Source organism: Enhydra lutris, unplaced genomic scaffold, assembly GCF_002288905.1.
Source record: "Enhydra lutris kenyoni isolate GAN:26980312 unplaced genomic scaffold, ASM228890v2 scaffoldscaffold5, whole genome shotgun sequence".
Taxonomy (NCBI): Eukaryota; Metazoa; Chordata; class Mammalia; order Carnivora; family Mustelidae; genus Enhydra; species Enhydra lutris.
Genome location: NW_019154089.1, coordinates 46,525,275 through 46,551,985, shown reverse-complemented (window position 1 = coordinate 46,551,985; position 26,711 = coordinate 46,525,275). Strand labels below are relative to the sequence as shown.

The 26,711-nt window shown below is 41.2% G+C and overlaps 1 protein-coding gene across 2 annotated transcripts in view; it reads left to right on the top strand.

Annotated features, from left to right (window-relative positions):
- Positions 1–25,313, top strand: part of LOC111140845 (complement C7) — a 56,250-nt gene extending 30,937 nt beyond the window's left edge. For both annotated transcript variants that reach the window (XM_022493058.1, XM_022493057.1), the window contains exons 11-18: positions 1,973–2,201; positions 4,258–4,429; positions 6,354–6,441; positions 8,979–9,111; positions 12,463–12,654; positions 17,038–17,128; positions 19,886–20,070; positions 23,944–25,313. In XM_022493058.1, the coding sequence (XP_022348766.1) occupies positions 1,973–2,201; positions 4,258–4,429; positions 6,354–6,441; positions 8,979–9,111; positions 12,463–12,654; positions 17,038–17,128; positions 19,886–20,070; positions 23,944–24,125 (1,272 nt within the window). In that variant the 3' untranslated portion in view covers positions 24,126–25,313. The remainder of the gene's footprint in view (positions 1–1,972; positions 2,202–4,257; positions 4,430–6,353; positions 6,442–8,978; positions 9,112–12,462; positions 12,655–17,037; positions 17,129–19,885; positions 20,071–23,943) is intronic.
- Positions 25,314–26,711: the final 1,398 nt, after the last annotated feature.

Below are 26,711 nucleotides of genomic sequence, written 5' to 3'. Positions count from 1 at the left end.
TGGGGTTAAGGACACAAAACTCAAAAACGTAATTTGTGATACTCATTAAAAGAAAGAAGGAAAAAAAGAAAGAAAGAAAGAAAGAAAAAAAGAAAGAAAGAAAGAAAGAAAGGAAGGAAGGAAGGAAGGAAGAAGGAAGAAAGGAAGAAAGAAAGGAAGAGAGAAAGAAAGGAAGAGAGAAAGAAAGAAGGAAAGGAAGGAAGGAAGACATCAGTAAAAACAGAGTTTTACAGGTGTTAAATTGTTAAGGAATGCTTCTACTACGTTATGGTGACACAATTCCTAGAGTAAGACTTGAAGTTGGTTGGGTGACGGGAAGGTTGGAGCCCTGAATTAACTGTGAAGCGTCGGAAGGGGAGGGGCCAGATGACAGACAGTGGGCGGTAGCACCAGAAGTGGATGGATGGAGCTTAGTACAGGCAGTGACCCACATGGAGGTCTAATGTCTGTGTTTGTGTGTGCGTATTTTGTACATTCCTATCTTGGGTTGTGTTCCCTTTTTGTGTCCACTTTTCTGAGTTCACCTGGTTTTTTCTTGTGGATGAAATTGTATGTAAGAATACACAAAAATATCCCATAGGCTTAGAGTGTTTGCCAATACATCTGTCTCCAATGGAACAAAGTCACACTTTCAAAACATGCTGTAGCAGAACTGATTCTCTGATCTGTTCTTTGTCATGGGAATCAAGCAACATCCCAGGTGAAACTTGACTTGGATACATTTTATAAACCCCCAAATCACAATAACTCTTGAACACCCTCCCAAGACCACATGTACCCACTTGCCTCTGAACAAGGGTGAAGGGGGGAGGGTGGTTTTCCCAGGAGGTCTTACCATAAAGTGCCACCATCAATATTCACAGTGACCTATTTTCAATGCCGGTGCCCCAGAACAAATCTTGAAAAATTAAAAATTGTCGATTAGGGAGAAACAGACATTCCTTCCCATTCTCAGCTCTGCTCTTCTCCACGATGGACTGTGACTATCATAGGTAGCTGTGCTAATTTACTATAGGTGTATGTTCACGCAATGCCATGCAGTCCATTCTGCCATAATGCAGTGTAAGAGAGCTTGGGCAGAGATGGAAGGATATGTGGCTGAGTCTTTGAGTCATTCTCACATTATCCTCACACTTGCAGAGATGTGCTGCAGAAAGCTTGGACGGACCTTCACAAGAGCCAGTGGTATATGTATCTTCCCAACTCCACGGTCATTGGCATCCCAATGGCAACGTGAGACTGGCCATGGCAAGAGTTCTTATACTGCAGAAACTGGCAAATGCTACAAATCAGAGCATTTTTGTTCTTAGGAGAGCAGATTGTTAAAGCTTAACCAGCACATGTATGGTCTCCAAGTTACGTTTCATTAGACATACTCAGCACAGAACAATGTCTGTCTGTTTTATTATTTTTATTTTAGTTTTGGGGGTGCAGCAAAGCAAAGTTTATTGAGAGATAGTAAATTTTACTGATAGAGTGCAATGCTCCCGAAGAGGAAGGGGACCTGTAAGGGTTGCCTTGTCTATCTGTTTTAAACTTCTTCAGGGAAGAATAGTCACAGTCTCCATTAAGAGACATGTTAAATCTCTTAGAGTCAGGGTATTTAATTGTAAATTTATTTGCACTTGCTTCTTCACTGTAATTTAATAGTATTTCCTTTTCTTCTGTCTTCTGCAAGGGTGGAAATGTACTGCCTTCAAAATAATCTTTCAATAACTAGAAAATGAATGTCCTGTTGATTTTGAAAAATTTTATGCAGGTTATAAAAAATACTCCTTCTCTATTCACTCCTATTTTTCTTTCTGCCTTACAAAGAAAGTGAAGTGCTTTCTTTTTATTTGAAGAAGAAATAATTGGAATTAACATGAGTGGCTTTTCATTTTATTTTAATGGAGATTGAGCCTGAATGCCAGAAGAAAAATATCCTTGCCTAAAAACCTGATTACTGACCATGATGTCTTTATCTGTTTAGCTGACACCTTTGTATGAGCTGGTAAAGGAAGTACCCTGTGCTTCCGTGAAAAGACTATACCTGAAGAGAGCTCTTGAGGAATATCTGGATGAATTTGACCCCTGCCATTGCCGACCTTGTCAAAATGGTGGCATTGCCACCGTTAAGGGAACCCAATGTCAGTGCCATTGCAAACCATATACATTTGGTGTGGCTTGTGAGCAAGGAGTCCTTGTAGGGAATGAAGCAGGTCAGTGTGCTCGATTTTTGCTGGTTATGCTGGACACAGTGAAAAGGGTACCACTCTTTCCATTTGGCTCTTGACATTGTGCTTCTTTGTGCATGGGCATTTTAATTAGTGTCTCCATTCCTATTCCACTTCTGGGTTCTAGCTACTAGGTCAAGGCTCCCTGCTGTCTTTGATTTCCTTTTTTTTTTTTTTTTTTTAAGATTTATTTACTTATTTGAGAGAGAGAGCAAGAAAGCATGCACACAATGGGGGAAGGGGTGGGAGAGGGAGAGAGAGAACATCTTAAGCAGATTCCCTGCTGAGCATGGAGCCCGATGCGGGGCTCGATCTTATGACCATGTGATCATGACCTTAGCTGAACTTAAGAGTTGGACCCTCAACAAGTGAGCCACCCAGGTGCCCCTCTGTTTTCCTGTCTTAATTAATAGATCCACCATGCCCTCCATTCTTCATTCTCCATTGGAATAGATTAATGCCTAAAACACCTCTCTCCTTCCATAGTCATCTCATTAAGGTTTTGTCATAACATAGGTCTGTGGAGCTGGTGTATGCATAGCTTAACCTTTCTGATGGCAAGCTCTTTGAAATATCTCTTTTTATTTTGTTTTATGTTCCATCAATCAATTATTCACAAACACTTTTGAACATCTGCTGAATGCGCCCAACTGAATGGTACTTTAAGTATTTTAGTACAGAACTATGTGAGGTTGACTTTATGAGTAGACAAAGTATGAGACAATTTTGCATTTATTTATATGTCTTTCTCTTCCAGGAAGCTCATTTCCTAAGGTCAGAACTATGATTCCTTTTTTTATTCCCAGGGCCCAACAGGGCTTAATCCATAGAAGGCATTTAATACATGTTTGTCAAATGAATGAGTACACGACTAAACTATGGTTGCTTATAGACAAGCATCAAGAAGGCATCCTTGCCTCCAGTTCTCTTCGCAAGTGGCCTGTCTGGTCAATTGAAATTCCACCTCTTTGATTTCATTACTTTGGCGCTTGGATTTCCTGTTATTTGGTAAAATGGAAGCTCCCCCTGATGGTCAGGGTTGGAGTAGCAAACATAATATATTAAGCTATAAATTACCCCCATTAATATGCTCAGCAGACTACTTTATTAACTCAATTTCTAATTATGGAAGAAAGCTCATGGGAAAATATTACCAAATTAGTTTAGTTCTCTTTAGTTTTTTAGTAGAAATACCTAAGGAGCAGTAAACACATCCATCTATCACCAGGAAGTAATACTTTGGGGGCGTGTTTTCTGAGATCAGTTTCTACCTAGGAAAGCCAAATTCTTAGAATATAGTGCAAGTTCTCTCTTGTCTTCCCTGAGGAATATGATGGGGGAAAATTGTAAAACCACTGTTAGTGGTCAGTCGGCCCTGAGTTGGAGGGTGGCCACGCTGGGCTGAGCAAGAGCCTTCAGACTGAAGGACATTGACAGGAGGCAAATGTGTTTCTCCTGCTTAGACACTTCCTCATTGAACAGGGCCAGCTCTGAGGGCGGCAGTCGGGAATACCCAGCGGACCATGTTCTTCTCATGCTTTGTCAATGCTTTTGCAATAGAAAAGTTCCCAGTAGGAACTACTCTAATGAGAGAAACCTGGACTCTGCCGTAAGGCCATGCTGCTGTCTGAGTGTGGCTCTTGGCAGCCATTACGGCACTGGGCGTGGCATTTGACCACCTTGTCTTAGATGCCACATCTATCAACTGAGAATGGTGACAGACCCCCCCTGCCCATTTGGATTCATTCTGATGAGAAGTAAATGAATGGTAGAATATATGTAAAAGTGCTCTGAGACAGTTGCAAAATAATAAACAAATTTAACATATTATTGCAAGAAGTTCGTTAGTGCAGCCTTACCTGGACAAACCTGGTCGGTGTGCAGAGACATTCTGGTCCTTGTAGAAGACCTGAATGAAGTGAAGGCAGCGAGTGCCCAGACTGCCCCCTCCCCCAATAACTGCCAGAGCAGGAAGCTCAGCACTAAACTCTGGAATCTTCCTCTCTGTTGCTTTCTGAACAACCTCTCTCTTACCTTACAGGAGGGGTGGATGGGGGTTGGAGTTGTTGGTCCTCTTGGAGTTCCTGTGTTCAGGGGAAGAAAACAAGGAGCCGAGAATGCAATAACCCACCTCCCAGTAAGGGCGGGAAATCCTGTATTGGAGAACCCTCGGAAAGCGGCCCCTGCGAGGATGAGGAGCTGCAGCATTTACGGTAATGGTGGCCAGATCTCCTGGCAACTGCAAAGAATACGGTGCTCTCTGCAGTAAGCCTGGGATGCATGACTGCCGCTATTAAAAGATTTAGAAGTTAAATGCCAATTTTTATCAGTGATTACCTTGCCCTTAGCAGTGGGGTCACTTGATGGAGGAAGCCATGTGTGGCCAACTAGCATTTGTGTGTTTCAAGTTCTCCCTATACAGACATTACAAAAGGCTGGGTAACTTGGAGGCCATCTAGCCAAGGGGATCTGAGCAACTCTGGCATGGAGCAGATCTGCCATATACTTGCTGGGTGACCTTGGGTGAGTTAACTTACTACACCTCTAAAATAAGTATAATCATAGAAGGTAAAACAATGGTAGGATATTGTCAGAATTCAATGATATTCAGCACAGAAAGTGATTAGCACAGCGCCTGGCACATAGTAAGCATTCAACTACCAATCCTATTCATTCATTCATTCATGATTAAGCATAAAGCCAGATGTTTGAGATGGCTAACATGTAGACAGATTAACCCAGTTGTCTGACTCCAACTTTTCGTTTGCCAGGACCTTGCAAAAGCAATCTCAAAATGCTTAGTTGATGAATTATACCCATTGGGTCAGAATTCTTCAGGCCATACCTTACTGTTTTATACCGTCTTTACTAACCTCTTTTGATCAGGGATTGGCAAAATGTTCTAGTAAGATAATTTGAAGGTCATGTGAGTTGAAGAAAGTTGTAAGATCATTGGGTATCTGGTAGAAGCATAGGGAGATGGGATGCCTTTCTTTCTAGGTGTTTGGTGCTTCATAAACCAACAATAATAAATATCTCATGACCAGGAGGCTGTTGAGCGTATGGAATTATGGTAGGAGGAGAAGTTGCCTTTGGGGTCATTCTCTGGGAAGATGAGGGTTTCTATTGGAGGAGGTCTCTGTTGGAGGGAAAGGAGCATCCTAAGGAAGGCATTGAAGGAATTCCTGCTCTTCTTGGTGCTCAGAGGGGAGATCTCCTCCTGTTTGGTACAAAGATGAAAATTATGATCAATACTTCACATTTCTGAGTTTTCTCAGAATATGGCAAGAGTGTAAGGAACTCACAGGTGAGAAGGAGGCAGTACTCACAGGCTATTTGTCATGCTTTCCCTCAGATTTCAAATCTCTGGAGTGGGGGTACTACTGGTGGCATGCTGGCTTCATGGGGCACTATGGAAAACTGTTGTTTAATGATGGATATCACTGTGATTATTATTATTATGAGCTTCCTCTGGAGATGGCTTGTGGGAGGGAGAACGAGCATGGCTTTAGGAGCCTGACTGACAACAATGTGAATGCAGCCTTGATATTTATGACTTTATAACCTTGGACAAGTCATTCAAACTTTCTGTGCCTTTGTTTTCTTCACATACCTGCTAGCATTACCATGAATGTGAATTGAGATAATGCACATTTGTAGAGCGACTGCCAAGGTGCTTAGCACATAATAAATGCTCAATCAAAACTAGCTATTATTTTTGCATTACCATTCTCGCCGGATCACTGTTATTACCTTATTTTTAATACAGAATTAATTCTGTGTGGCATCTCAGAGCCAGACAGCAGGAGAAAAAGTAGGTCTGAGACAGGCAACCTCTAGAAATGATATCAAGTATGTGTGTTGTCCACTGACTTTTATTTCCTTCTCTTTCTCTTTGTTCTTCGTACTGCTGACTTACTAGCTATTTTTTTTTTTTTTTGGAAGCTTGAGCTTATGTTTGAGTTTTCTATGATAGGATATGATCAGATATTGATTCTGAGAATGGCAATCACATCAACATATTTATGCAAATGGATTCCCTTCAAATGTAAATAAAAAATTCACTGTGCTGCAAAATATTTATTCTACTGTGGAGCTCTGGCATGTTAGTTATGTTTTGTTTCCTTTTCTTTTCAGGTTGCTTGAACCACATTGTTTTTCTTTGCCTTTGACTCCGAAAGAATTCTGTCCATCACCTCCTGCCTTGAAAGATGGATATGTTCAAGTTGGTTATGGAAGATCTATTGTTTTCCTTTACATATACACCCTTTGCTCCAAGTTCCCTCTCTCTACTCATGTCCTAATTTATTTCCTTCTTCCATGATGATATGGTGCTAAAAATAGTTTATATGTGCATTTTAGGTTTAGTGGTGAGGGTTTTAGTTTGTGACTTTTCTTCTTTGGCCCAAGGTGATTAGAATTCTGCAGAAGGCAGTATATCTTCTGTGGTAAGGTGAACCAATATTGCTGCCCAATGAAATTAGAAATGTAATCATGCCTGAGGGTGGATGAATGTTTCCATTCTGAACGCTAAAATAGGAATCCATAAGCAAGTTCTTCAACAAAGAGAACTTTATTCTTTCCATTGAAAAATGTCTTCAAAAATTTCTTTTCATAAATATGGGGTTTGGGATGAAATATTGGGTTTATTCTAGAAGCCAGTAAGACTTTTGGCCAGTGTTGGTGAGATACGGGTCATTATACTTTTAACAATTTTCTCATTCAGGAAGGAACACAAGTCATCTGCCACTTGTTCTAGGGAATTTTTTGGCTTTGGGACCATATTAATTCATGTTCTTCTCACTGCTTGTTATGATGAAGCTTTGGCCCCAAGCCCCAGTGAAGTGTTTTTCTGGCTCACATAGGAGATACTGTCCATCAGGGCCTTCTCAGTGCTCCCAGCCTTGCTTTCCCCACGAAGGATTTGCCTCTCAAATTCCCTGAAGTTTCCTCAAATGTAGGTAATGGAAAGGGAAGAGGGGTATGTGTGTGTGTGTGGGTGTGTGTGTGTGTGTAGAGGGAGGAGAATGAACCCAGCACTCATATGTCCCAGTATATTTACCATCATAATCCATAGAATTCCTGGAGGAAACATAGGCTTGGAGAACAAGGCCAAGTAAATTTGTGTAGTTCAGCAAATCATGAGCTGTTTTTCCAAACTCCAGTGCACGTGTGTGCTAAGGAGCCAGGGGTTCAGAACACGCCCAGATGGGCTACATCACCCAGCAAATTTAATAGAGATTGCTGCTTGCCCCTTATCTTCCATTTTTTCCTCATTCTGTATGTTTAGGGTAGGGTCTTTTTTTTTTTTTTTAAGTTTTTATTTATTTATTTGAGAGAGTGAGAGAGAGAGAGAATGTGAGCAGGGTAATGGGGAGGGGCACGGGGACAGGGAGAAGCAGACTCCCTGCTGAGCAGGGCGCTTGACAAAACGGGACTCCATCCCAGGACCCGGAGATCATGACCTGAGCCAAAGTCAGACTCTTAACCAGCTGAGCCACCCAGGTGCACCCCCCCCCCCCACTTTAATTGGAACTAGTAGTTCTGATACAGAGTTAAGTTTGGGCACTGTTGAGTTCAACTTCGCCATATAGCAGTCCCCTTTGCAAGGCAAAGGAAGGCCTAAAGATTAGCACCAAAGCAAATCAAGTGTCCATACCCATTTTCTTCAAACCCCAATGTTAACTTGGGCCCTCTGTTTCTGACCAACTCCCATGATGGAGCCAGCCTGGGCAAGGACTGACAGTGAGAAGAAAAAGGCACCATGGGATTTTGTTCTAATACCTGGAGCAGAACAGGTCCAGCTCTCAACCCTCCCTGTGGGGTGGCAGAGAACTTGAAAGATGAGGAAAAGAATGAAGAGAATCCCCAGAAGAGCATGATTATATCCTGAGGTCTTAGACTTCAAATTCTCCCTTGCTTCACTGTGAAAACTCACCTCCTGGGATCACAGGCGGACACTATGTCCCTGAATGTGACCCAGTCCCAGCAGCACTTCCCTAACAGGGTAGGGATGGGAGAAGATCAGCATTCTGCTTCCTCTAAAAGTCATCAGTGAGAAACTTAAACTTTCATGAGTACGCTGATAGGATTTGAACATTTCTGTCTGCTCCTCCTGGCTTTTGTTAGGCAGTTGCCAACGAACAGCCCATAACATCTTATGGTAAAGAATTGACTGACAAGTACCTTTCCAAAATCTGATAAAAAAACTGTCTTTTCCTGAAACATAGGAGAGAAAGGTGACTTGGGGAGTGTCCACTAAAGTAATTTTAGTAAAATGCTTATGACAGTGCCCGGTATTTGTGGGACAATCAATAAATTATAGTACAGTGGCGTTACGGGCTTTATTTCAATCAATGGTAGTGCAAATGTTGGCTAGGAACGTACAAGGAAGAATGTTTTTACAGACAATTTTCTAAATTCGTTATTTGAACTTAGTTTGCCTGATGATTAAAAGAAGACAAGATTTATAGGCGAAGGGGCACTTGTGTGGCTCAGTGGGTTGGGCCTCTGCCTTCGGCTCAGGTCGTGGTCTCAGGGCCCTGGGATCGAGTCCTGCATCGGGCTCTCTTCTCCACAGGGAGCCTGCTTCCTCCCCCCACTCTCTGCCTGCCTCTCTGCCTACTTGTGATCTCTGTCTGTCAAATGAATAAATAAAATCTTGAAAAAAACGATTTATAGTTCAAATATCTCTAAAGAAACATTCTGTTAATGCACAATAGACATACTTTTTCTCTCTGTCTCCCTCTTATTTCTGTTTAGGATGAAGGTGCGAAGTTTCCTGTTGGGAAAAACATAGTATATACTTGCAATGAAGGATACTCTCTTATCGGAGACCCTGTAGCCAGATGTGGAGACGATTTACGGTGGCTTGTTGGAGAAATGCATTGTCAAAGTGAGTGGCCTTGGTTGTAGTGTGTAACTTAAGATGAGAGAGTCATGGAGAAGAGGATGATTCAAGATGAAACAGTGTTCACTGTGTGGCCCGTGTCTTGACTTCCCTTTCCTGAGAGGCTCTTAGGATCCTGTTCAAGTTTTGGTTGTGTCTTGAAAAAGCCCTCCATAGTCTCTAGTTGATAGTGCTCCTTTGGGGAGGCATATTTTACTGCAATTTTAAAGCTCCTGGGGCAAATTAGAATAGGCTAAGGAGCTCAGGTCTGGGTCAGACCTTCAGAACATCCTCTAAAGTTCAATTTCTAGGGATGTACCATCAGCATTGTACTTCCTTGAATGTACGTCCTCAAATTTGCATCCTGTTCTGTTCAGATGTGGGCATCTGAGTCGTGCTTCTGCTAACCACGCGAACACTACTGTTGGCCTTCCATCTCACTTGTACTGCAACATAAGTTGGTTCAGTGGATGGATAGAGCTGTAGAGACGTATTTTTCTTCTCTCAGTTATCTATGTGATGTGAAAAAACCCCTTGTGTACACATGCACATTTTTTTTCTCTTAGGTATATATCTGTTAATGAAATTTTGAATCATAGGGTATGTATCCCCTTAGTAGATGTTACTAGTCTTCCAAATGGTTGTACCAACTTATATCCCTACCAAAATCCGAGAATCCAAGATGGCTCTGTATCCTCACTGACAATTGGCATCATCAATCTTTTAAAAACTTTAGCTGTACTGGTGAGTGAGTAGCAATATCTTATTTTTTAATTTGTATTTTTTTCTGGTGACTATGATGTCATGCCTGTTTTCATGTTTATTGGCCATTTGCCTATCTTTTCTGATGAAGGGACTGTTCAACCTTTGGGCCCTATTTTCGGTTTGTTCGTCTTCATCTTTTTGATCTGTAGGACCTTTCTTCTTCTTGTTCTTGTTCTTCTTCTTCTTATTCCTTGGACCTTTCTTCTTTGTCTTTGTCTCTGTCTATCTCTCTGTCTCTCACTCCTGGAGTCCTTGACCAGAAAGTACTGTAATAGAATATAAACATTTCTTACCTCGGAGTAATAAAGCCAAAAGTTGGCTCTTCAAAATGTTTAATAAGATGATTGTGCTTAAAGAGATTTTTCCTTTATTGTGAATCTTCTGATAAGAAATGGTCCCAGTCTTTGTTCATCTTAAAATGTCTTTATTTTATCTTTGTTTTAGAAGGATATTTTTACTGGGTAAGGAATTTAGGTTAGCAGTTATTATACTTAAAAACTTTAAAGATTTTATCCTTGCCTTTTGACTTCACTGTTTTCTAATGAGATGTTCACTATGAGTCTTACTATTTCTGGTTTGAAAATCTTATGTCCAGCTACTTTTGAGAATTTCTTTTTTCCCCAGTGCTTGTGTTTCAGAAGCACTTCCACTGTGATGCACCTAGGTGTGATTTTCTTTGTCTTAACCCTGGTTGATATTCGAAACACTTCCTGAATCTGAATCTTTTGTCAATTTTAGGAAATTCTTCACTATTGTGTCCTCATTGTCTCTGTTTCATTCTTGGTCATTTCTCCTTGTGAGACACAAATGATGTGTTTTTTAGATTACATATATTATATATGTTCTTTTCTTTGGTTTTGCATCATTTTTCCCTCTCTTTGTTTCATTCTAAATAATTTTGTTTAGATTGTATGTATGTATATATTTTAGAGAGAGAGAGCACAAGCAGTGGGAGAGGCAGAGGGAGAGGGAGAGGCAGGCTCCCTGCTGAGCAGGAGGTCTGATATGGGTCTTGATCCCAGGACACTGGGATTGTGAACTGAGCTGAAGGCAGACACTTAATGGACTGAGCCAGCCAGGTGCCCTCTCTGTTTCATTCTAAATACTTTCTATTGAGCTACCTTCCAGTTTATTAATTCTCTGTAAGTTATATAATTTGCTTTTAAGAACTCTTTTGTGTTCTTAATTTCATTTTCCAATTATAGATATTTCATTTGTTCACTTTTCTATACTTTCTTATTCTCTGTTGAAATACCATGCCTTGCCATTTAATTTTTTCCCATCATGTTAATCACAGTTATTTCAAGGTCTGCTGTTGTTAATCCCATTATCTGGACCTGCTGTGGGTCCGTTTCTATTGTCTTTTTTGGGGAGTTTGGTTAATTCTTGTCCTTTTGAATGTTAGATTAGTTTTGATTAAATGCCAGACTTTGTGTGTAAAAAAATAAAGGAATCATTTGAGGTTTGGGGTGATGTTCTTCTTTCCTCTAGAAAAGATTTGATTTTGTTTCTGGCAAGCAGTGAGACTGTTTTATGTCCTGTTTACCTTTATTCCTAGGATGTAGCCATTAAGAGATCCCAACAGAAAGTCTGGGATTTCTCTCTAGGTTCCTCCTTTGTGATGGGACAAGACTCTTACTCTTGATTGCCTAACCCTATATAAGGCTGTTAAAAACTACCAGCTTTTCAGTCTCTGAGCTGAAGTTCCTCCTTAGTTCATCAGCTTTTCTGATTTTTTTTTTTTCTTGTTTGAACTACAAATAACTCAAGGAGAACGGCATTACCAAATGTTGTAGACTTGTACCTGTTACATCTCCAGCAGCACACAGCCTACTTGGCTAATACAGGCACTCAAGAGATGCTTTTTGAATTAATGAATGAATGGAGTTTCTGATGGAAGTGGTACAGAATCAGAGCAGGATTTTGTAAAATATTGTCCAAAGTCCATGATAGAGATTGCCAAGATTTTTTTTTAATTATAAATTCTGACTTGCTTCTCATAGTTATGCATGTTTCTCATTTTTCTCTTTGCTGTTTTCTCAAGTAGAAGATTTGAGCTAATGAATGTAATCAAGTGGGAAAGACTAGAGATGGAAAACCAAAGGCTATTTAATATTTGTTTGGTTGAAAGGTTAAAGGTGGTTCTTTAAAACTTTCAGATAGTAAAAGTATCTAATTGGATATATGTTAATGATATATGGATGAATAGAGCTCTTCGGAAAACTCTGGTGGGACTTCACCAGACCAAAGAGATAAGCAGCAGCTGGGAAAAGTGTGGTTTTGACAGCAGCCTGGCCTTTAGGACTCTGTTTATAAGGGTGATTCATTTTAAGTTGGCATGTTGTATTGAGGGCAGGGGTGAGGGATGGGAACTGTTTTGGTCTTCAGTCTTTCTTTGGTCAATTACGTGCCAGGCGCTGTGGGACTTGTCTTTCAGGGCATCCTAACAGTGAACTTACTTAACTCTTCCTCTTTGTCCTCTAATGTGAAAAAAACAAAGCATGTGTATTAACACTATTCGAAGTTATCATTTAAAAAAAAGATGGCACAGGAAAGCAATGACCCTTGTATTCTGTTTTCTTTTATCTTTAGAAATTGCCTGTGTTCTACCTACATTGATGGATGGCATTCAGAGTCATCCCCGCAAACTGTTCTATGGAATTGGTGAGAAGGTGACCATTTCCTGTTCAGGTGGCATGTCCTTAGAAGGTCCTTCAGAATTTCTCTGTGGATCCAGCCTTAAGTGGAGTCCTGATATGAAGGGTGTTCAGTGTGTGAAAAAAGGTGAGTAGCATATAGGTCTGTCCAAGGACACCTGCACTCAGGTGAATGAGGGTCCTTGTGATAATCCTTTGTAGCATGGATGAACATAACTGTGAGTCATTCCTTCCACCCCTGCCCTTCCACAAGAAGGTCGGTTCATAGAGTAGATAATAGACTTTTGCTCACATTCACAGATAGACTCGTGAAACTAATTTAAATCCTTCTTATCAATGATTAGCTTTGTATCTGTTTTGGTGCCAAGAAAATAAAGGATGTTTAAAACACAATTTCTGGTTTTCTCCTGATTTTTGAAATGTACTTTTATTAAGTACAGAGTTGAGTTGAAAATTTATAAAAAATTCTGTATGTTTCATTCCTGGGCTTTCAGAGAGTTTATTAGGATTATTGAAAAAGAACATTTAAAAGCATTTACATTTAACACTGCAAAGCAGAAGTTATTGAAAGCAAAATATTGTGGTTTGTGAAGTTGTTCTGAATAGTGGAAACCCAAAAACCTAGTATTTTGAACACCAAGCAAATTAAGATGGCCTTTCAAGAAGCTATGCTAAGAAGAGATTTAGAAAGCCAAACCATTTGTTTTTAGAGGTATTTAAGGTAGGATGGATTTGTTTTTAAAATCGCCTCCTGTTTCTTTTTTGTTTACATTTTTAAAAATGGAAAACATATGTTTGAGACAATTAAAAAATAGGAAGGAAGGAAAGCGCATTTACATTCCATTTTATACAGTCTTCTTATTTTTCTGGTGAATGACTTTTAATTCAATGCTAAAATTTGCCTTTAATAATGAAGATGAAGTACCAGATTCCCTGAGTGATACTGTCAGGTGAATTAGATGGTCACAACTAAAGAGAGGGCAGGCTGATGGTGGACATAGGCTGTGGTGTTAAATATAGACACGGATGACAGCACAGGAGGCTATCAGGGCCAGCCAGGTGCCCGCCATATTGGTTCCCACATGCTTGTTAGCCATCAGTGGTCCACAGCAGAGACAAGTCCTTTGCTTTCTACAGCACTGAACCATAAATATGAATTTATTGGGATATTTGAAGTGATAGACCTGTACCAGGAATTCTAAAATTAAAGAGAACAATATACACTTGACAAGGTTGCTCTTTTATTCCAAAAGAGATATTATATACTTGTCTTTCTAAAATGTCTGCTCCAGTCATTTTGTAGCACAATTCAGTATGAATTTTCTCCTTCTCAGTAGCAAATTATATTAAAGTTTTAATTAAAGATATTTTTCAAGGCCTACGTGTTTTTCAGAAGACCCTGATGAATAAGAACAGGAACTTCTCTTAAAATAAGCCTATCACAAATAGAAAACTCCAGGTTTGTCAGCCTCCAAGGCTGATGTTTTAAAATACCTGCTATTGGTATTTAGTCTTTTTGTTTTTATTGTGGTAAAACAGACATAACATAACTTGTACCATTTTAGCCATTTGTAAATGTAAGGTTCGGTGCACTAAGTGTGTTCTCATTATTGCACAGCCATCATCCCATCCATCACACCGTCCATTTCCAGAGCTTTCTCATTTTCCCAAACTGACACTCTGTGCTCATTAAACACTAACCACTCATTTCTCTCTCCCTCCATCAATATTTAGTCTTGTCATAAAGTTATATGAAGATAACAAAGCTATATGTTTTTTAAAGGCAAAGTTCTTCTGTCTAGCTAATTCTACCAGTGATTTTTTTTTTTAAATAAAAAGTTATAGTAACTTCTAGAAAACATTTAAAATCTAAAATTTCATTCTTAGGAATGATTAGTAAATAAAGTTTTAAAAAATATTTTTTCTTGTTTCGTTGAGAAATAATTGACATATATCACTGTAGAAGTTCAAGGTGTAGATCATGATGGTTTGATTTATATCTATTGTGAGATGATTACCACAGGAGGTCTAGTTAACATCCATCATCTCATTAAAATACAATAAAAAAAATTTCTCCTCATGATAAGAACTCACAGGATCCAGTCTCCCAACAACCTACCTGTGTATCATAGAGCAGTGTTAACCATAGTCTTTGTGTTGTACATTACATCCCCAGCACCCATTTATCTTATATCTGGAATTTTGTACCCTTTGACCACATTCTTTGCATTCCCACTTCCCTCTTCCCCTGCTTCTAGGAAATAAACTTCTAAGTGTAATGCAGAGCTCATTGACATGGCTTTATCATTGAACTTTAGTTTTGGTACATTTAGATCAGACTTTCTCAACCCCAACACTACTGGAATTTTGGACCTGGTAATTCTTTGTTGCGGGAGCCAGTCCTGTGCTTTGTAAGCTATTTAGCAGCATTCCTCAATGCCTGTGGCACTCCCTCACCCCTGGTTATGATAACCAAAAATGTCTCTAGACATTGCCTAATTGCTGCTGGTTGAGAAGAACTGATCTAGATAACACCATCTTTTGGTTGTTGTTGTTGTTTTTCTTCTTGTTCAGGGGGGAAGGGACAGTGGGAGACGGAGAGGGAGAGGGACAGAATTCACGAAGTGTGGTGGCCCCAGGCAGGGCTGGATTTCACAACCCTGAGATCATGACCAAAATCAAGAGTTGGACGCTTAGCCGACTGAGCCATCCATTGTCCCCTGGATAACACCATCTTAAAAAAAAAAAACAAAAAAACAAAAAAAACATTTTATTTTGGAATAATATTAGATTTCAGAAAAGTTGCAAATACAGTTTTCATATACCCCTTACCATGTTCTCATGATATTAACATCTCATATAACTTGACATAACTTAGTTGGTTAACTAAGGCATTTAATATTAGTGTAATACTATTGACTCAACTACAGATTTCATTTTTTCACTATATCCATTTAATGTTCTAGGATCCAATTCACAATATGACATTGCATTGAGGATAATGGTCCTTTAAAAGGAAATGTTAAAGAATGAGTCCTCATTACAAACGTGACTGGGCATGGGAGGCTAAGCTTCACATTGCTTCCATTTTTTACAAGTAACAAATTTTTCACAAGATTTTACTGTCATGTCTAAAGCTCTTAAGTTTTCCAAAGTGAGGGAGTATTTCACAGTTTGTGCATCCATAAAAATATGCTCTTCAGATAAATTACCTTTATAGATATACCCAACATGGAACTAGTTTTATGCTGGGAAAGTTTATGTCACTGAATTCCCTTGTCATGAAGCTGGCAGGCTGTGGAAATAGCAGGAGATCTAAGGCTATTCATCTGTTAATCAGGGATAGCTGAGGAGATGGCAGGCAAATTAAGCTCTTGTAAGCTGGACCAAGGTGTTTTCCTGCCAAAATTGGAATGATGATTGACGTTTGATCGGTTTGTAAAAAACACAAAGCAATGGATAAGTTTATTAAGTGTAAATACCTTTAGATATTTACTCATCATTGAAGGGAAACCAACTAGACATTTACATGTGAGAGTTTATTATACATCTTGGGGTACCAGGAATTTCTCCATGTATGGGTCACATTATGTTGCTTTCTGTCCCACTATAGACAGAGTAGGTAAAATGCAGTCCACACAGCAGTTTATAAAGAGCAACCTCTTAATGAAAGGGAGCCTGCTCCACTGGCCTTGAATTCATGAACACTGGCCTTGAATTCATGAACATGAACTTAAATCCTGGCTTGGCCAATCTGTTAAACGTGTGAACCAGCACCAGTTTCTTCACTTTTTTGACTCTTAGTTTCTTTCTTTCTTTTTTCCCAAGATTTTTTTTTTATTTGACAGAGTGAGAGTACAAGGAGGGGGAGCAGCAGGCAGAGGGAGAGGGAGAAGAACACTGCCCACTGGGCAGGAAATGTGATATGGGACTTGATCCCAGGACCCTGGAATCATGACCTGAGCTGAAGGCAGAGGCTTAACCGACTGAACCATCCAGGTGTCCCTGACCCTTAGTTTCTTTAACTCTGAAGTAAGCATTTTTTTTTTCAAATATTGTATTTATTTATTTGACAGAGAGACACAGCGAGAGAGGGAACACAAGCAGGGGGAGTGAGAGAGGGAGAAGCAGGCTTCCCACCAAGCCGGGAGCCCGATGCGGGGCTCAATCCCAGAATCCTGGGATCATGACCTGAGCCGAAGGCAGACGCCTAACGACTGAGCCACCCAGGTGCCCCTGAAGTAAGCATTTTTAAGGAAGATTAAATATCACAATAGTCTATGCTCACACAATAGGGACTGCTCGAGAAATGCTAACAATGAAATTATTTGCAGGGTTCTCCTTGGAATGCTCTGTCTTCTGTAAAATGCTTTACAGCTTTGTTTTTTGACTGCGCAGATTTGTGGCAGCTGAGACTATTACAGAATCTGGTTCAACAATTAAAATAACATTTTGTTTACCACAAAGCAGTGCTTCGAATGACGGGCTCTCCCTTATCCTTCTCTTTCAGATGCCCCCTTGCCACCAGCAGTGCCTGAATGTCAGCGCTGGGAGAAACTGAAGAATTCAAGATGTGTTTGTAAAATGCCCTATGAATGTGGGTGAGCTCCTTCTTCGCTCGCCTCTCTCCCTTTTATTTTATTTAAGATGAAAAAAAAAAGTGTCAGTAGGTGATAGTCTCTCTGTTAGATCAAAAGTGTTGCTGAACCAAGGGTTAGGATCTTCGTTTGCCTTTGAACCCAGCCCATCTGCTGCCTGTTACTTGCCGGGGTCGCCAGGGCTGACACCCAGCGGCGTTAAGCAGTGCTCTACTGTCTAGACAAAGGCTGAAAGACTCAGGCACTGCTTGTTGTATACAAGAAATGCGGCAAAATGAAAACACTGTCACGTGAGGATTTAGAGCTTGAGGAGATGAGGGTTGAAATTCCCTTGACCTATAAACTCTTCTGCAGCGTACCAACAGAGATACAAGTAGCTACTTTTCCGATTCTGGAAATGGCTGTGTCACCAGATGTGCATTATGAGAATGCCACCCATCTTGCAATCACTCTGCTGTAGGTGGATAGCTGAAGTAGGTACTCGATGTCTGTGTTATGGTCCTGGTTGGATACAGGAGGCGTGATTGCCTTAGTGCAAGAGGAGGTTGCCCAGCGGCACTAGTTATAAAGGAAGGGAAGGAAGCTGCACGCCAGGAGGCAGTACTGCGGCACTGCCAGTCGCCAGGGTACATATCTGTGCCTGGGCCTGAAGCAGTGACCAGACAGGCTTTTCTGAAAAGCTGGAGACAGAGTAGACTGTGCAGATGGCAGCTGAGGCAGAGCGGGGTCCCTCATTTTAGGGATCTCAGAGACCCCCACCCTAGAGTGAGCCAGGGCATTCAACATGCTCTAATCTCTTGCCACTGATCAAATGCCCCTGAAGCTAGAGGACAAGAAAGTGGTTCTTAGGGTCAGCCTTCCTTGTAGGGGTCAGGGGGGTGGGGTTGAGGGTGGGGGGTGGAGTGTGGGGGTATGGGGCTGTGGAGAGTGAATCTGGAGAGGCAAATGGGAGGTATCTAGGCCCCCAGATTTATTGGTCATCTTTAAGGCTGAATCAAAACACACTTTACTGCCCACTTACAGATGACCCTTGAACAACATGAGGGACTGGGGTGCTGACCCTCCCTCACAGTAAAAAATCCATGTATAACTTTTGACTCCCCCAAAACTTAACTAATGATAGATTATTTTTGACTGGAAGCCTTACCAGTGACGTAAATTATTTTTTTAAAGATTTTTATTTATTTACTTGAGAGAGAGAGAGACAGAGAAAGCACAAGCAGGGGGAGGGGAAGAGTGAGAGGGAAAAGCAAGCTCCCTGCTGAGCACGTAGCCCAATGCTGGATTCGATCCCAGGAGCCTGGGGTCATAATCCTAGCTGAAGGCAGGCGCCTAACCAACTGAACCACCCAAGTGCCCGCCTATATTGTATTCTTATAATAAAGTAATCTAGAGAGAAGAAAATACTATTGAGAAAATCATAAGGAAGAGAAAATACATTTATACAATTGTCTGTATCAAAACAATTCTCTATAAGTGGACCCACAGTGCAGTTCAAACCAGTGTTGCGGGGGGGGGGGGGTCCACTGTACTTGGCTTTCAATTATATTGTCCCCAAAACACATATCCAACTTCTTGAACACCTATAGTGGGTAATGGTGATTGTGGCCGTATCTTACAAAAAGTAACTTCTTGAAAGAAAAATACAGCTAAACAGTGTAAATGGCAGTGGTCCTCCGCCCGGAATGTTCTGACTGTGGTATTGTTTTTTTATGAATCATTGTTGACTTTGATTCACTTTCATCCTCTTTCCAACTTCTCTGATTCATTTAGTTTATCTGCAGCCTGCTGTTTATAGACAAGGTGTGAGCTTTCCATCAGAGACTGATAACAATGGCTTTGCAAGGTCTCTGCCTTTTGAGTAGTTCTGAGTAGTTCAATTTAAAGCTTAAGTAAGAAGATAAAGATTCGAGGATTTGTTTTTGTGATGTAAATAACTCCAAGTAAATTTAGCTCTTGGTCACTGAGGAAAATATTAGAGCTAAAAATGTATAAGAATAAATATAAACTCCATCTACCATACAAAAATAGTGAAAGTGAAAGGGTTCACTACAGTGATGCCTTCCTTGCCCATCAACAGTCAGAAAGGTGCTCGTTTTTATTAGTGACATTTCTAAAAAGCCAAATCTCACCATTTTAGCACCCATGCTTAAGAAAAAAAAAATAATACATTTTTACGGAAATATTTCTAAACTACTTTGTAAACATCATTACTTTAAAAAAAATCCCATTGAAAAATACGATTTCATCTTCCCTTGAGGATTTGGTCATCAAGTATTGGACATGCCATATTATGGACATGAATTCTCAGGCCTGCTGGGCTGGGAGGACCTAATTTCTCCTGCAACCCATGGTCCCACCGGACTACAGTCTCGGAGTAGGTGATCTTTGCTGATTTTCTGCCTCCTGCCTGCTTGTCAACCCACCAGTGTCCCAAGCACACCTCCTGTTCTCTTCTAATTTGCTCTATCTGATCTGCTCTAGAAGAAACTAGATCAACTAGAAGAAACTAGATCAACACAAGGTATCTAAGCTTGTAAAAATTGTGAGCAAATAAAGAGCAAAATATGTTCATTTTGAAGATCTGAGGAGGGTGATCCCCAGGTATGAAGGAGATTTGAGTTTCTGCTCCATCTTTTTGCTGTGGCTCATAGCATCAGTCAGACTCCCTGAGCTCAGAGCCTCTCCTTTTACGTCTCATGCTCCATTTTGAAGACTGAAAATCTTCTACATAATGTAATTTAAAAAATTTTGTTTCAGATCCTCCTTGGATGTATGTGCTCGAGACGAGAGAAGCGAGAGGATACTGCGTCTGACAGTTTGCAAGATGCATGTTCTCCAGTGTCAGGGTAGAAATTATACCCTTGCTGCGGGGGACAGTTGCACTCTGCCTGCCCCCACTGAGAAAGCCTGTGGCGCCTGTCCACTCTGGGGAAAATGTGATGGTAAGGGGCATTTCTTTTTTTTTTTTTCTTTTTTTTTTTAAATTTTATTTTTTTTAAACATATAATATATTTTTATCCCCAGGGGTACAGGTCTGTGAATCGCCAGGTTTACACACTTCACAGCACTCACCATAGCACATATCCTCCCCAATGTCCATAACTCCAACCCCCTCTCCCAATCCCCCTCCCCCCATCAACCCTCAGTTTGTTTTGTGAGATTAAGAGTCACTTATGGTTTGTCTCCCTCCCAATCCCATCTTGTTTCATTTACTCTTCTCCTACCCCCTTAACCCACCATGTTGCATCTCCTCTCCCTCATATCAGGGAGATCATATGATAGTTGTCTTTCTCCGGTTGACTTATTTCGCTAAGCATGATACCCTCTAGTTCCATCCATGTCGTCGCAAATGGCAAGATTTCATTTCTTTTGATGGCTGCATAGTATTCCATTGTGTATATATACCACATCTTCTTTATCCATTCATCTGTTGATGGACATCTAGGTTCTTTCCATAGTTTGGCTATTGTAGACATTGCTGCTATAAACATTCGGGTGCACGTGCCCCTTCGGATCACTACGTTTGTATCTTTAGGGTAAACACCCAGTAGTGCAATTGCTGGGTCATAGGGCAGTTCTATTTTCAACACTTTGAGGAACCTCCATGCTGTTTTCCAGAGTGGTTGCACCAGCTTGCATTCCCACCAACAGTGTAGGAGGGTTCCCCTTTCTCCGCATCCTCGCCAGCATCTGTCATTTCCTGACTTGTTAATTTTAGCCATTCTGACTGGTGTGAGGTGATATCTCATTGTGGTTTTGATTTGTATTTCCCTGATGCCGAGTGATGTGGAGCACTTTTTCATGTGTCTGTTGGCCATCTGGATGTCTTCTTTGCAGAAATGTCTGTTCATGTCCTCTGCCCATTTCTTGATTGGATTATTTGTTCTTTGGGTGTTGAGTTTGCTAAGTTCTTTATAGATTTTGGACACTAGCCCTTTATCCGATATGTCATTTGCAAATATCTTCTCCCATTCTGTCAGTTGTCTTTTGGTTTTGTTAACTGTTTCCTTTGCTGTGCAAAAGCTTTTAATCTTGATAAAATCCCAATAGTTCATTTTTGCCCTTGCTTCCCTTGCCTTTGGCGATGTTCCTAGGAAGATGTTGCTGCGGCTGAGGTCGAAGAGGTTGCTGCCTGTGTTCTCCTCAAGGATTTTGATGGATTCCTTTCTCACATTGAGGTCCTTCATCTATTTTGAGTCTATTTTTGTGTGTGGTGTAAGGAAATGATCCAATTTCATTTTTCTGCATGTGGCTGTCCAGTTTTCCCAACAGCATTTATTGAAGAGGCTATCTTTTTTCCATTGGACATTCTTTTCTGCTTTGTCGAATTTGAGTCGACCATAGAGTTGAGGGTCTATTTCTGGGCTCTCTATTCTGTTCCATTGATCTATGTGTCTGTTTTTGTGCCAGTACCATGCTGTCTTGATGATGACAGCTTTGTAATAGAGCTTGAAGTCCGGGATTGTGATGCCACCAACTTTGGCTTTCTTTTTCAATATTCCTTTGGCTATTCGAGGTCTTTTTTGGTTCCATATAAATTTTAGGATTATTTCCTAAACATCCGCAGATCAGTCAATGTGATACAACACATTAATAAGAGAAAGAACAAGAACCATATAATACTCTCAATAGATGCTGAAAAAGCATTTGACAGAGTACAGCATCCCTTCCTGATCAAAACTCTTCAAAGTGTAGGGATAGAGGGCACATACCTCAATATTATCAAAGCCATCTATGAAAAACCCACTGCAAATACCATTCTCAATGGAGAAAAACTGAAAGCTTTTCCGCTAAGGTCAGGAACACGGCAGGGATGTCCGTTATCACCACTGCTATTCAACATAATACTAGAAGTCCTAGCCTCAGCAATCAGACAACAAAAGGAAATTAAAGGCATCCATATCGGCAAAGAAGAAGTCAAACTATCACTCTTCGCAGATGATATGATACTATATGTGGAAAACCCAAAAGACTCCACTCCAAAACTGCTTGAACTTGTACAGGAATTCAGTAAAATGTCAGGATATAAAATCAATGCACAGAAATCAGTTGCATTTCTCTACACCAACAACAAGACAGAAGAAAGAGAAATTAAGGAGTCCATCCCATTTACAATTGCACCCAAAACCATAAGATACCTAGGAATAAACCTAACCAAAGAGGCTAAGAGTCTATACTCAGAAAACTATAAAGTACTCATGAAAGAAATTGAGGAAGACACAAAGAAATGGAAAAATGTTCCATGCTCCTGGATTGGAAGAATAAATATTGTGAAAATGTCTATGCTACCTAAAGCAATCTATACATTTAATGCAATTCCTATCAAAGTTCCATCCATTTTTTTCAAAGAAATGGTAACGGGCATTTCATATTTGTAACTATAACAATATTAAGGTGGTAGGACTGAGATTTTTAAAGCTGTAGGTTCTGGTTTAGCAGCAAATCCAAGCAGATCCCCGAGGACGTGAAAGTCTCAGGCTGGTCTGAGTGACCTGTCCTTGCCCACAGCCTTCCCTGGGGGGTCGGGGCAGGGATCAAGTACCCAAGAGGACAAAACCCCTTCCTTGTTGGTCTGAATGTCTTCCCAAACACTGGCGCTTCCCATTCCCCCTTCATGGTTTTTGCTCTGTCCTTGTGTTATCCATATTATGTACTCATTTTAAAAGATAGACTCATAAAAATACCTATTTTTTTAAAAAGGAAATTTTCTCATCACTTTCTTAAAAGGAAATATCACTTGCCACACATACTAGGTAACTATAAAAACACATGTAATGAAACAAAATGAGGCTGTAGATTCTAGCCAGATGCTGCTGGCAGCTTGGGGCTTGCTGCTTCTGTGGGATAAAGGGAGTTTAGCAAGAGCTAGGGGAGTGTTAAAAGCCTATCAGTGCCAAGGTGACACTTTCTCCTAGAAGTAATCAGAAGAATTTGAAGAGAATAGAAAAAAGAGTTACTTTTTCAAGTTGTGGTTTGAGATTTGCCAGTGCTAGGTCCAAGTAGCCCTTATGATGAACTTGAATAACACCCTTGCCTGGCCTTCCACAGTTCTGGCTGTGTTACTAACGGGGAAAGCCAGGGTGCCTGGAGCCAAGTCATTGCCCTCAGTTTCCCCACCTGCAAATTTGGGAGCTGGACTGTGTGATCTCTGCCAGCAACTCAGGCTCTCCCCTTCATTCCTTTCCCCTGGATCCTGGGTAGTTTGTGGCACAAGCCAGAAAGTACCGAACTCCAACTATTGGGTCCCATTAGGATTGTCAGTCACCAGTGGGCTGGCTGACCTTGTCACTTCTTTGGGAGCCAGCTGGCTGGCACCTGCAACACACACAGTGAATTCCTCCTCATTTCAGGCTTGTTTTTATGGGATATGTGGCCGTTTGCCTTTTATGCCCCGCATCTCAAAGCGAATTGAATTCTTTTCTTTGTCCTTGGTAGAGCCTTACAGCAACTTGGTCTTTACTGTTGTCTCCTTATCTGTCAGGGGTTGGGAGATTACTCAGTTTCTGGCTTCGCTAGACAGCGGCACAGAGGAGTGGAGCACTGGGGAGCCCCGGACTTGGAGAGAGCTGGCCCATGTGGGTCCGGTCGATCTGGTGGCCAGTCTCAAACCCTGCTTATTCTGAGTGGAGCGAAATGCCTCGCTTTCTGGGTCCTACTGCTTTCCTGGGGCGGGGGCGGGGGGTTGGTTATTGCGATCCCCGAGGCAGGAGCTTCTAGAGCTCTCTGGAAAGCATCGTGCTTTTGGAGGTCATGCGCCTTGACTCTCCCCACTCCACCACGTGCCACTGAGCCTCTGTTGTTGTTTGTGTTTCCAGCCCAGAGCAGCAAATGTGTCTGCAGGGAAGCATCCGAGTGCGAGGACGGCGGCTTTCGTGTCTGCGTGGAAGTGGATGGCGTGGAGCAGACGATGAGCGAGTGCGCCGCTGGCACGCTCAGGTGCCGAGGACAGGACGTCACTGTCACCAGCACGCAGCCCTGCGCTGGGGGGACCCCGTAGGCCCCCCGGGGCCTCTCAGCTGGAATCCCGCAGCCACTGCGGCTGAGTTCAAACATATGTAACCAAGCACTTGAGGCGGCTCTGCCTGCGTGGAAGAAACCCTCCTTCTCCCTCCTTCTCCCTCCTTCTCCCTCCTTCTCCCTCCTTCTCCCTCCTCTTGCCTCTGCACTGTCTCTCCTCAACTCCCAGCCGCAGGCACCAGCATAGCCCCCTGTTTCGGCCAAACCCGAATCCAGACAACACTCCTTCTCTTCTTAGTTAAAATGTCAGCCAGGATGAGCAGCGCCCTCGAACTTGTGCACGAGCTGTGTGTTTTTGGACAAACTGTTCACTTGTCTGGACCTTGACTGTTTAAATCTGAAAATTAGAGGCTTAGAGCAGAGAAAGTCGAATACTCCCTTCAACCCTAGGATTCATCAACGTATGACTGATCTCACCTATGGGCCCGAACACCCTATACAGATAGATTAGGAGAACAGTAAGATGAGAGAGGTCGGCTTCCCTCTGGGACGATGAATGCTCAAGATGACTTGAGCCAAAACCAATAGTGAGGTACTCAGCAGACTGAGCCATGCAGGTACCTCCCCTTCAAGGGGACCTTGAGTGGAAGAAGACAGATACAATTTTCCATCCCAAGCTGCGATCTCGTGCTTCCGCCTGTGGACTCCAGCACCACGTGTAGGGATCCCTACATCTTACACGGACATGGAACCCCTGACATGTCAGAACCACTGTGCTGCCATCACTGACACCTTCTGCCTTCTTGTCTGAGCATAAATACGATCCCTTCTTCTCTCTGGGGCTTCTCTCTAGTGCGTGTCAAGCGCATGAAGTGCAATTTGCCCCCTTACCCCCTCTTTCTTTTGTAGGAAGCATGAGTTCACGCCTGAGCTATTGAGAGACCATGAATTTGACAGCCCTGTTTTCTCAAATATGAATACATGCTTGGATTTTTCAGGGGGCCATACAGGTACATCAGTTTGAGACACTGGCCTTCTATTTATCCCTTATTCATCTTTCATCAAAACAAAAAAGCAGCTGTGGGAGATTGAATGAGTGGGTTTAAATGGAATTTAAAATATGCTTTCATATACAAATAATATCTGTGTACTTTTCTGTTACTGATAAATACATTTCAACAAAACCTTAGTTAAAATGACAATGATTAAAATCTCATTAAAGATACTGTTCTTTGGAATTTTTTTTTATTATGTTTAATTTTAAAGACTCCACGAAGAATTATGTGTTCTTTTAAAATATATTTTTGTTTTTTAAACTACTTTAGTGAGATATGATTGACATGGAAAAAGCTATACATATTTCATGTATACAACTCCAATGAGTTTGGGGATAAGTATACATCAATCAAGACCATAAACATATCCATCATCTCCTAAAGTTTTCCCCCACCTCTCTTGTTATGGTTGTTGTTATTTATTTATTTATTTTTATGGTAAGAACACAACATAAGATCTTCTTTCTTAGAAAACAATTTTAAAAGAATTTATTTATTTATTTATTTGACAGGCAGAGATCACAAGCAGGCAGAGAGGGAGATTGGGGGTGGGGTGGAAGCAGGCTCCCCGCTGAGAAGGGAGCCAGATGCAGATGCGGGGCTCGATCCCAGGACCCTGAGATCATGACCTAAGCCAAAGGCAGAAGCTTAACCCACTGAGCCACACAGGCACCCCAAGAATTTATTTATTTTAAAGAGAGAGCATGCCCTCATGGGAACAGGGAGAGGAGCAGAGGGGAAGGGAGAGGAGGTAACCTCCAGGAGACTTTTCATGCTGAATACTGCCTGAGTGGAGAGCGTGATATGGGGGGTCAATCCCACCTCCCGAGGATGATGACTTGAGCCAAAACCAATAGTGAGGTACTCAGCGGACTGAGCTATGCAGGTACCTCCCCTTCTTAGAAAATTATAAGTATATATCACAGTATTGTTAGCTCTAGGCATTTTAGCTAACATGTAGCTACAGCAATGCTGTAGAGAGTGGATCTTCAGAATTCACTCATCTTGCATAACTAAACTTTGTTACTCTCTGAGCATCACATTCCCAAGTCCTCCCTCTCTTCTTTATGAATTTGACTATTTTAGGTTATACACATAAGTGAGATTATTATAGTATTCTTTCATTGTTTGCTTTATTTCATTTAGCATAGTGTCCACTGGATCCATCCATATTGTCACAAATGGCAGTATTTCCTTCTTTTCTCTAAGGCTGAGTAATTTTTCGCTGTATGTGTATACCACATTTTCTTCATTTATCTGTCCATGGATGAACACTGAGATTGTTTCTCTATCTTGGGTGTGATGAATACCTCTTCAGGATCATGAATTCAGTTCCTTTGGATATTTGCTAGAAATAGAATTACTGGATCATATGGTAGTTTTATTTATAATTTTTTGAGGAACCGCCATACTATTTTCCACAGTGGCTGTGCCAGTGTGTTCTTACCTGAAACCCAGGTCTGATTCACGTCCAGATTCATTTACCATATTGTCAGTTGAGTGAAGATTCAGAGAATATATTGAATTATAAGGATACAGTTTTAGGGATGCCTGGGTGTCTCAGTTGGTTA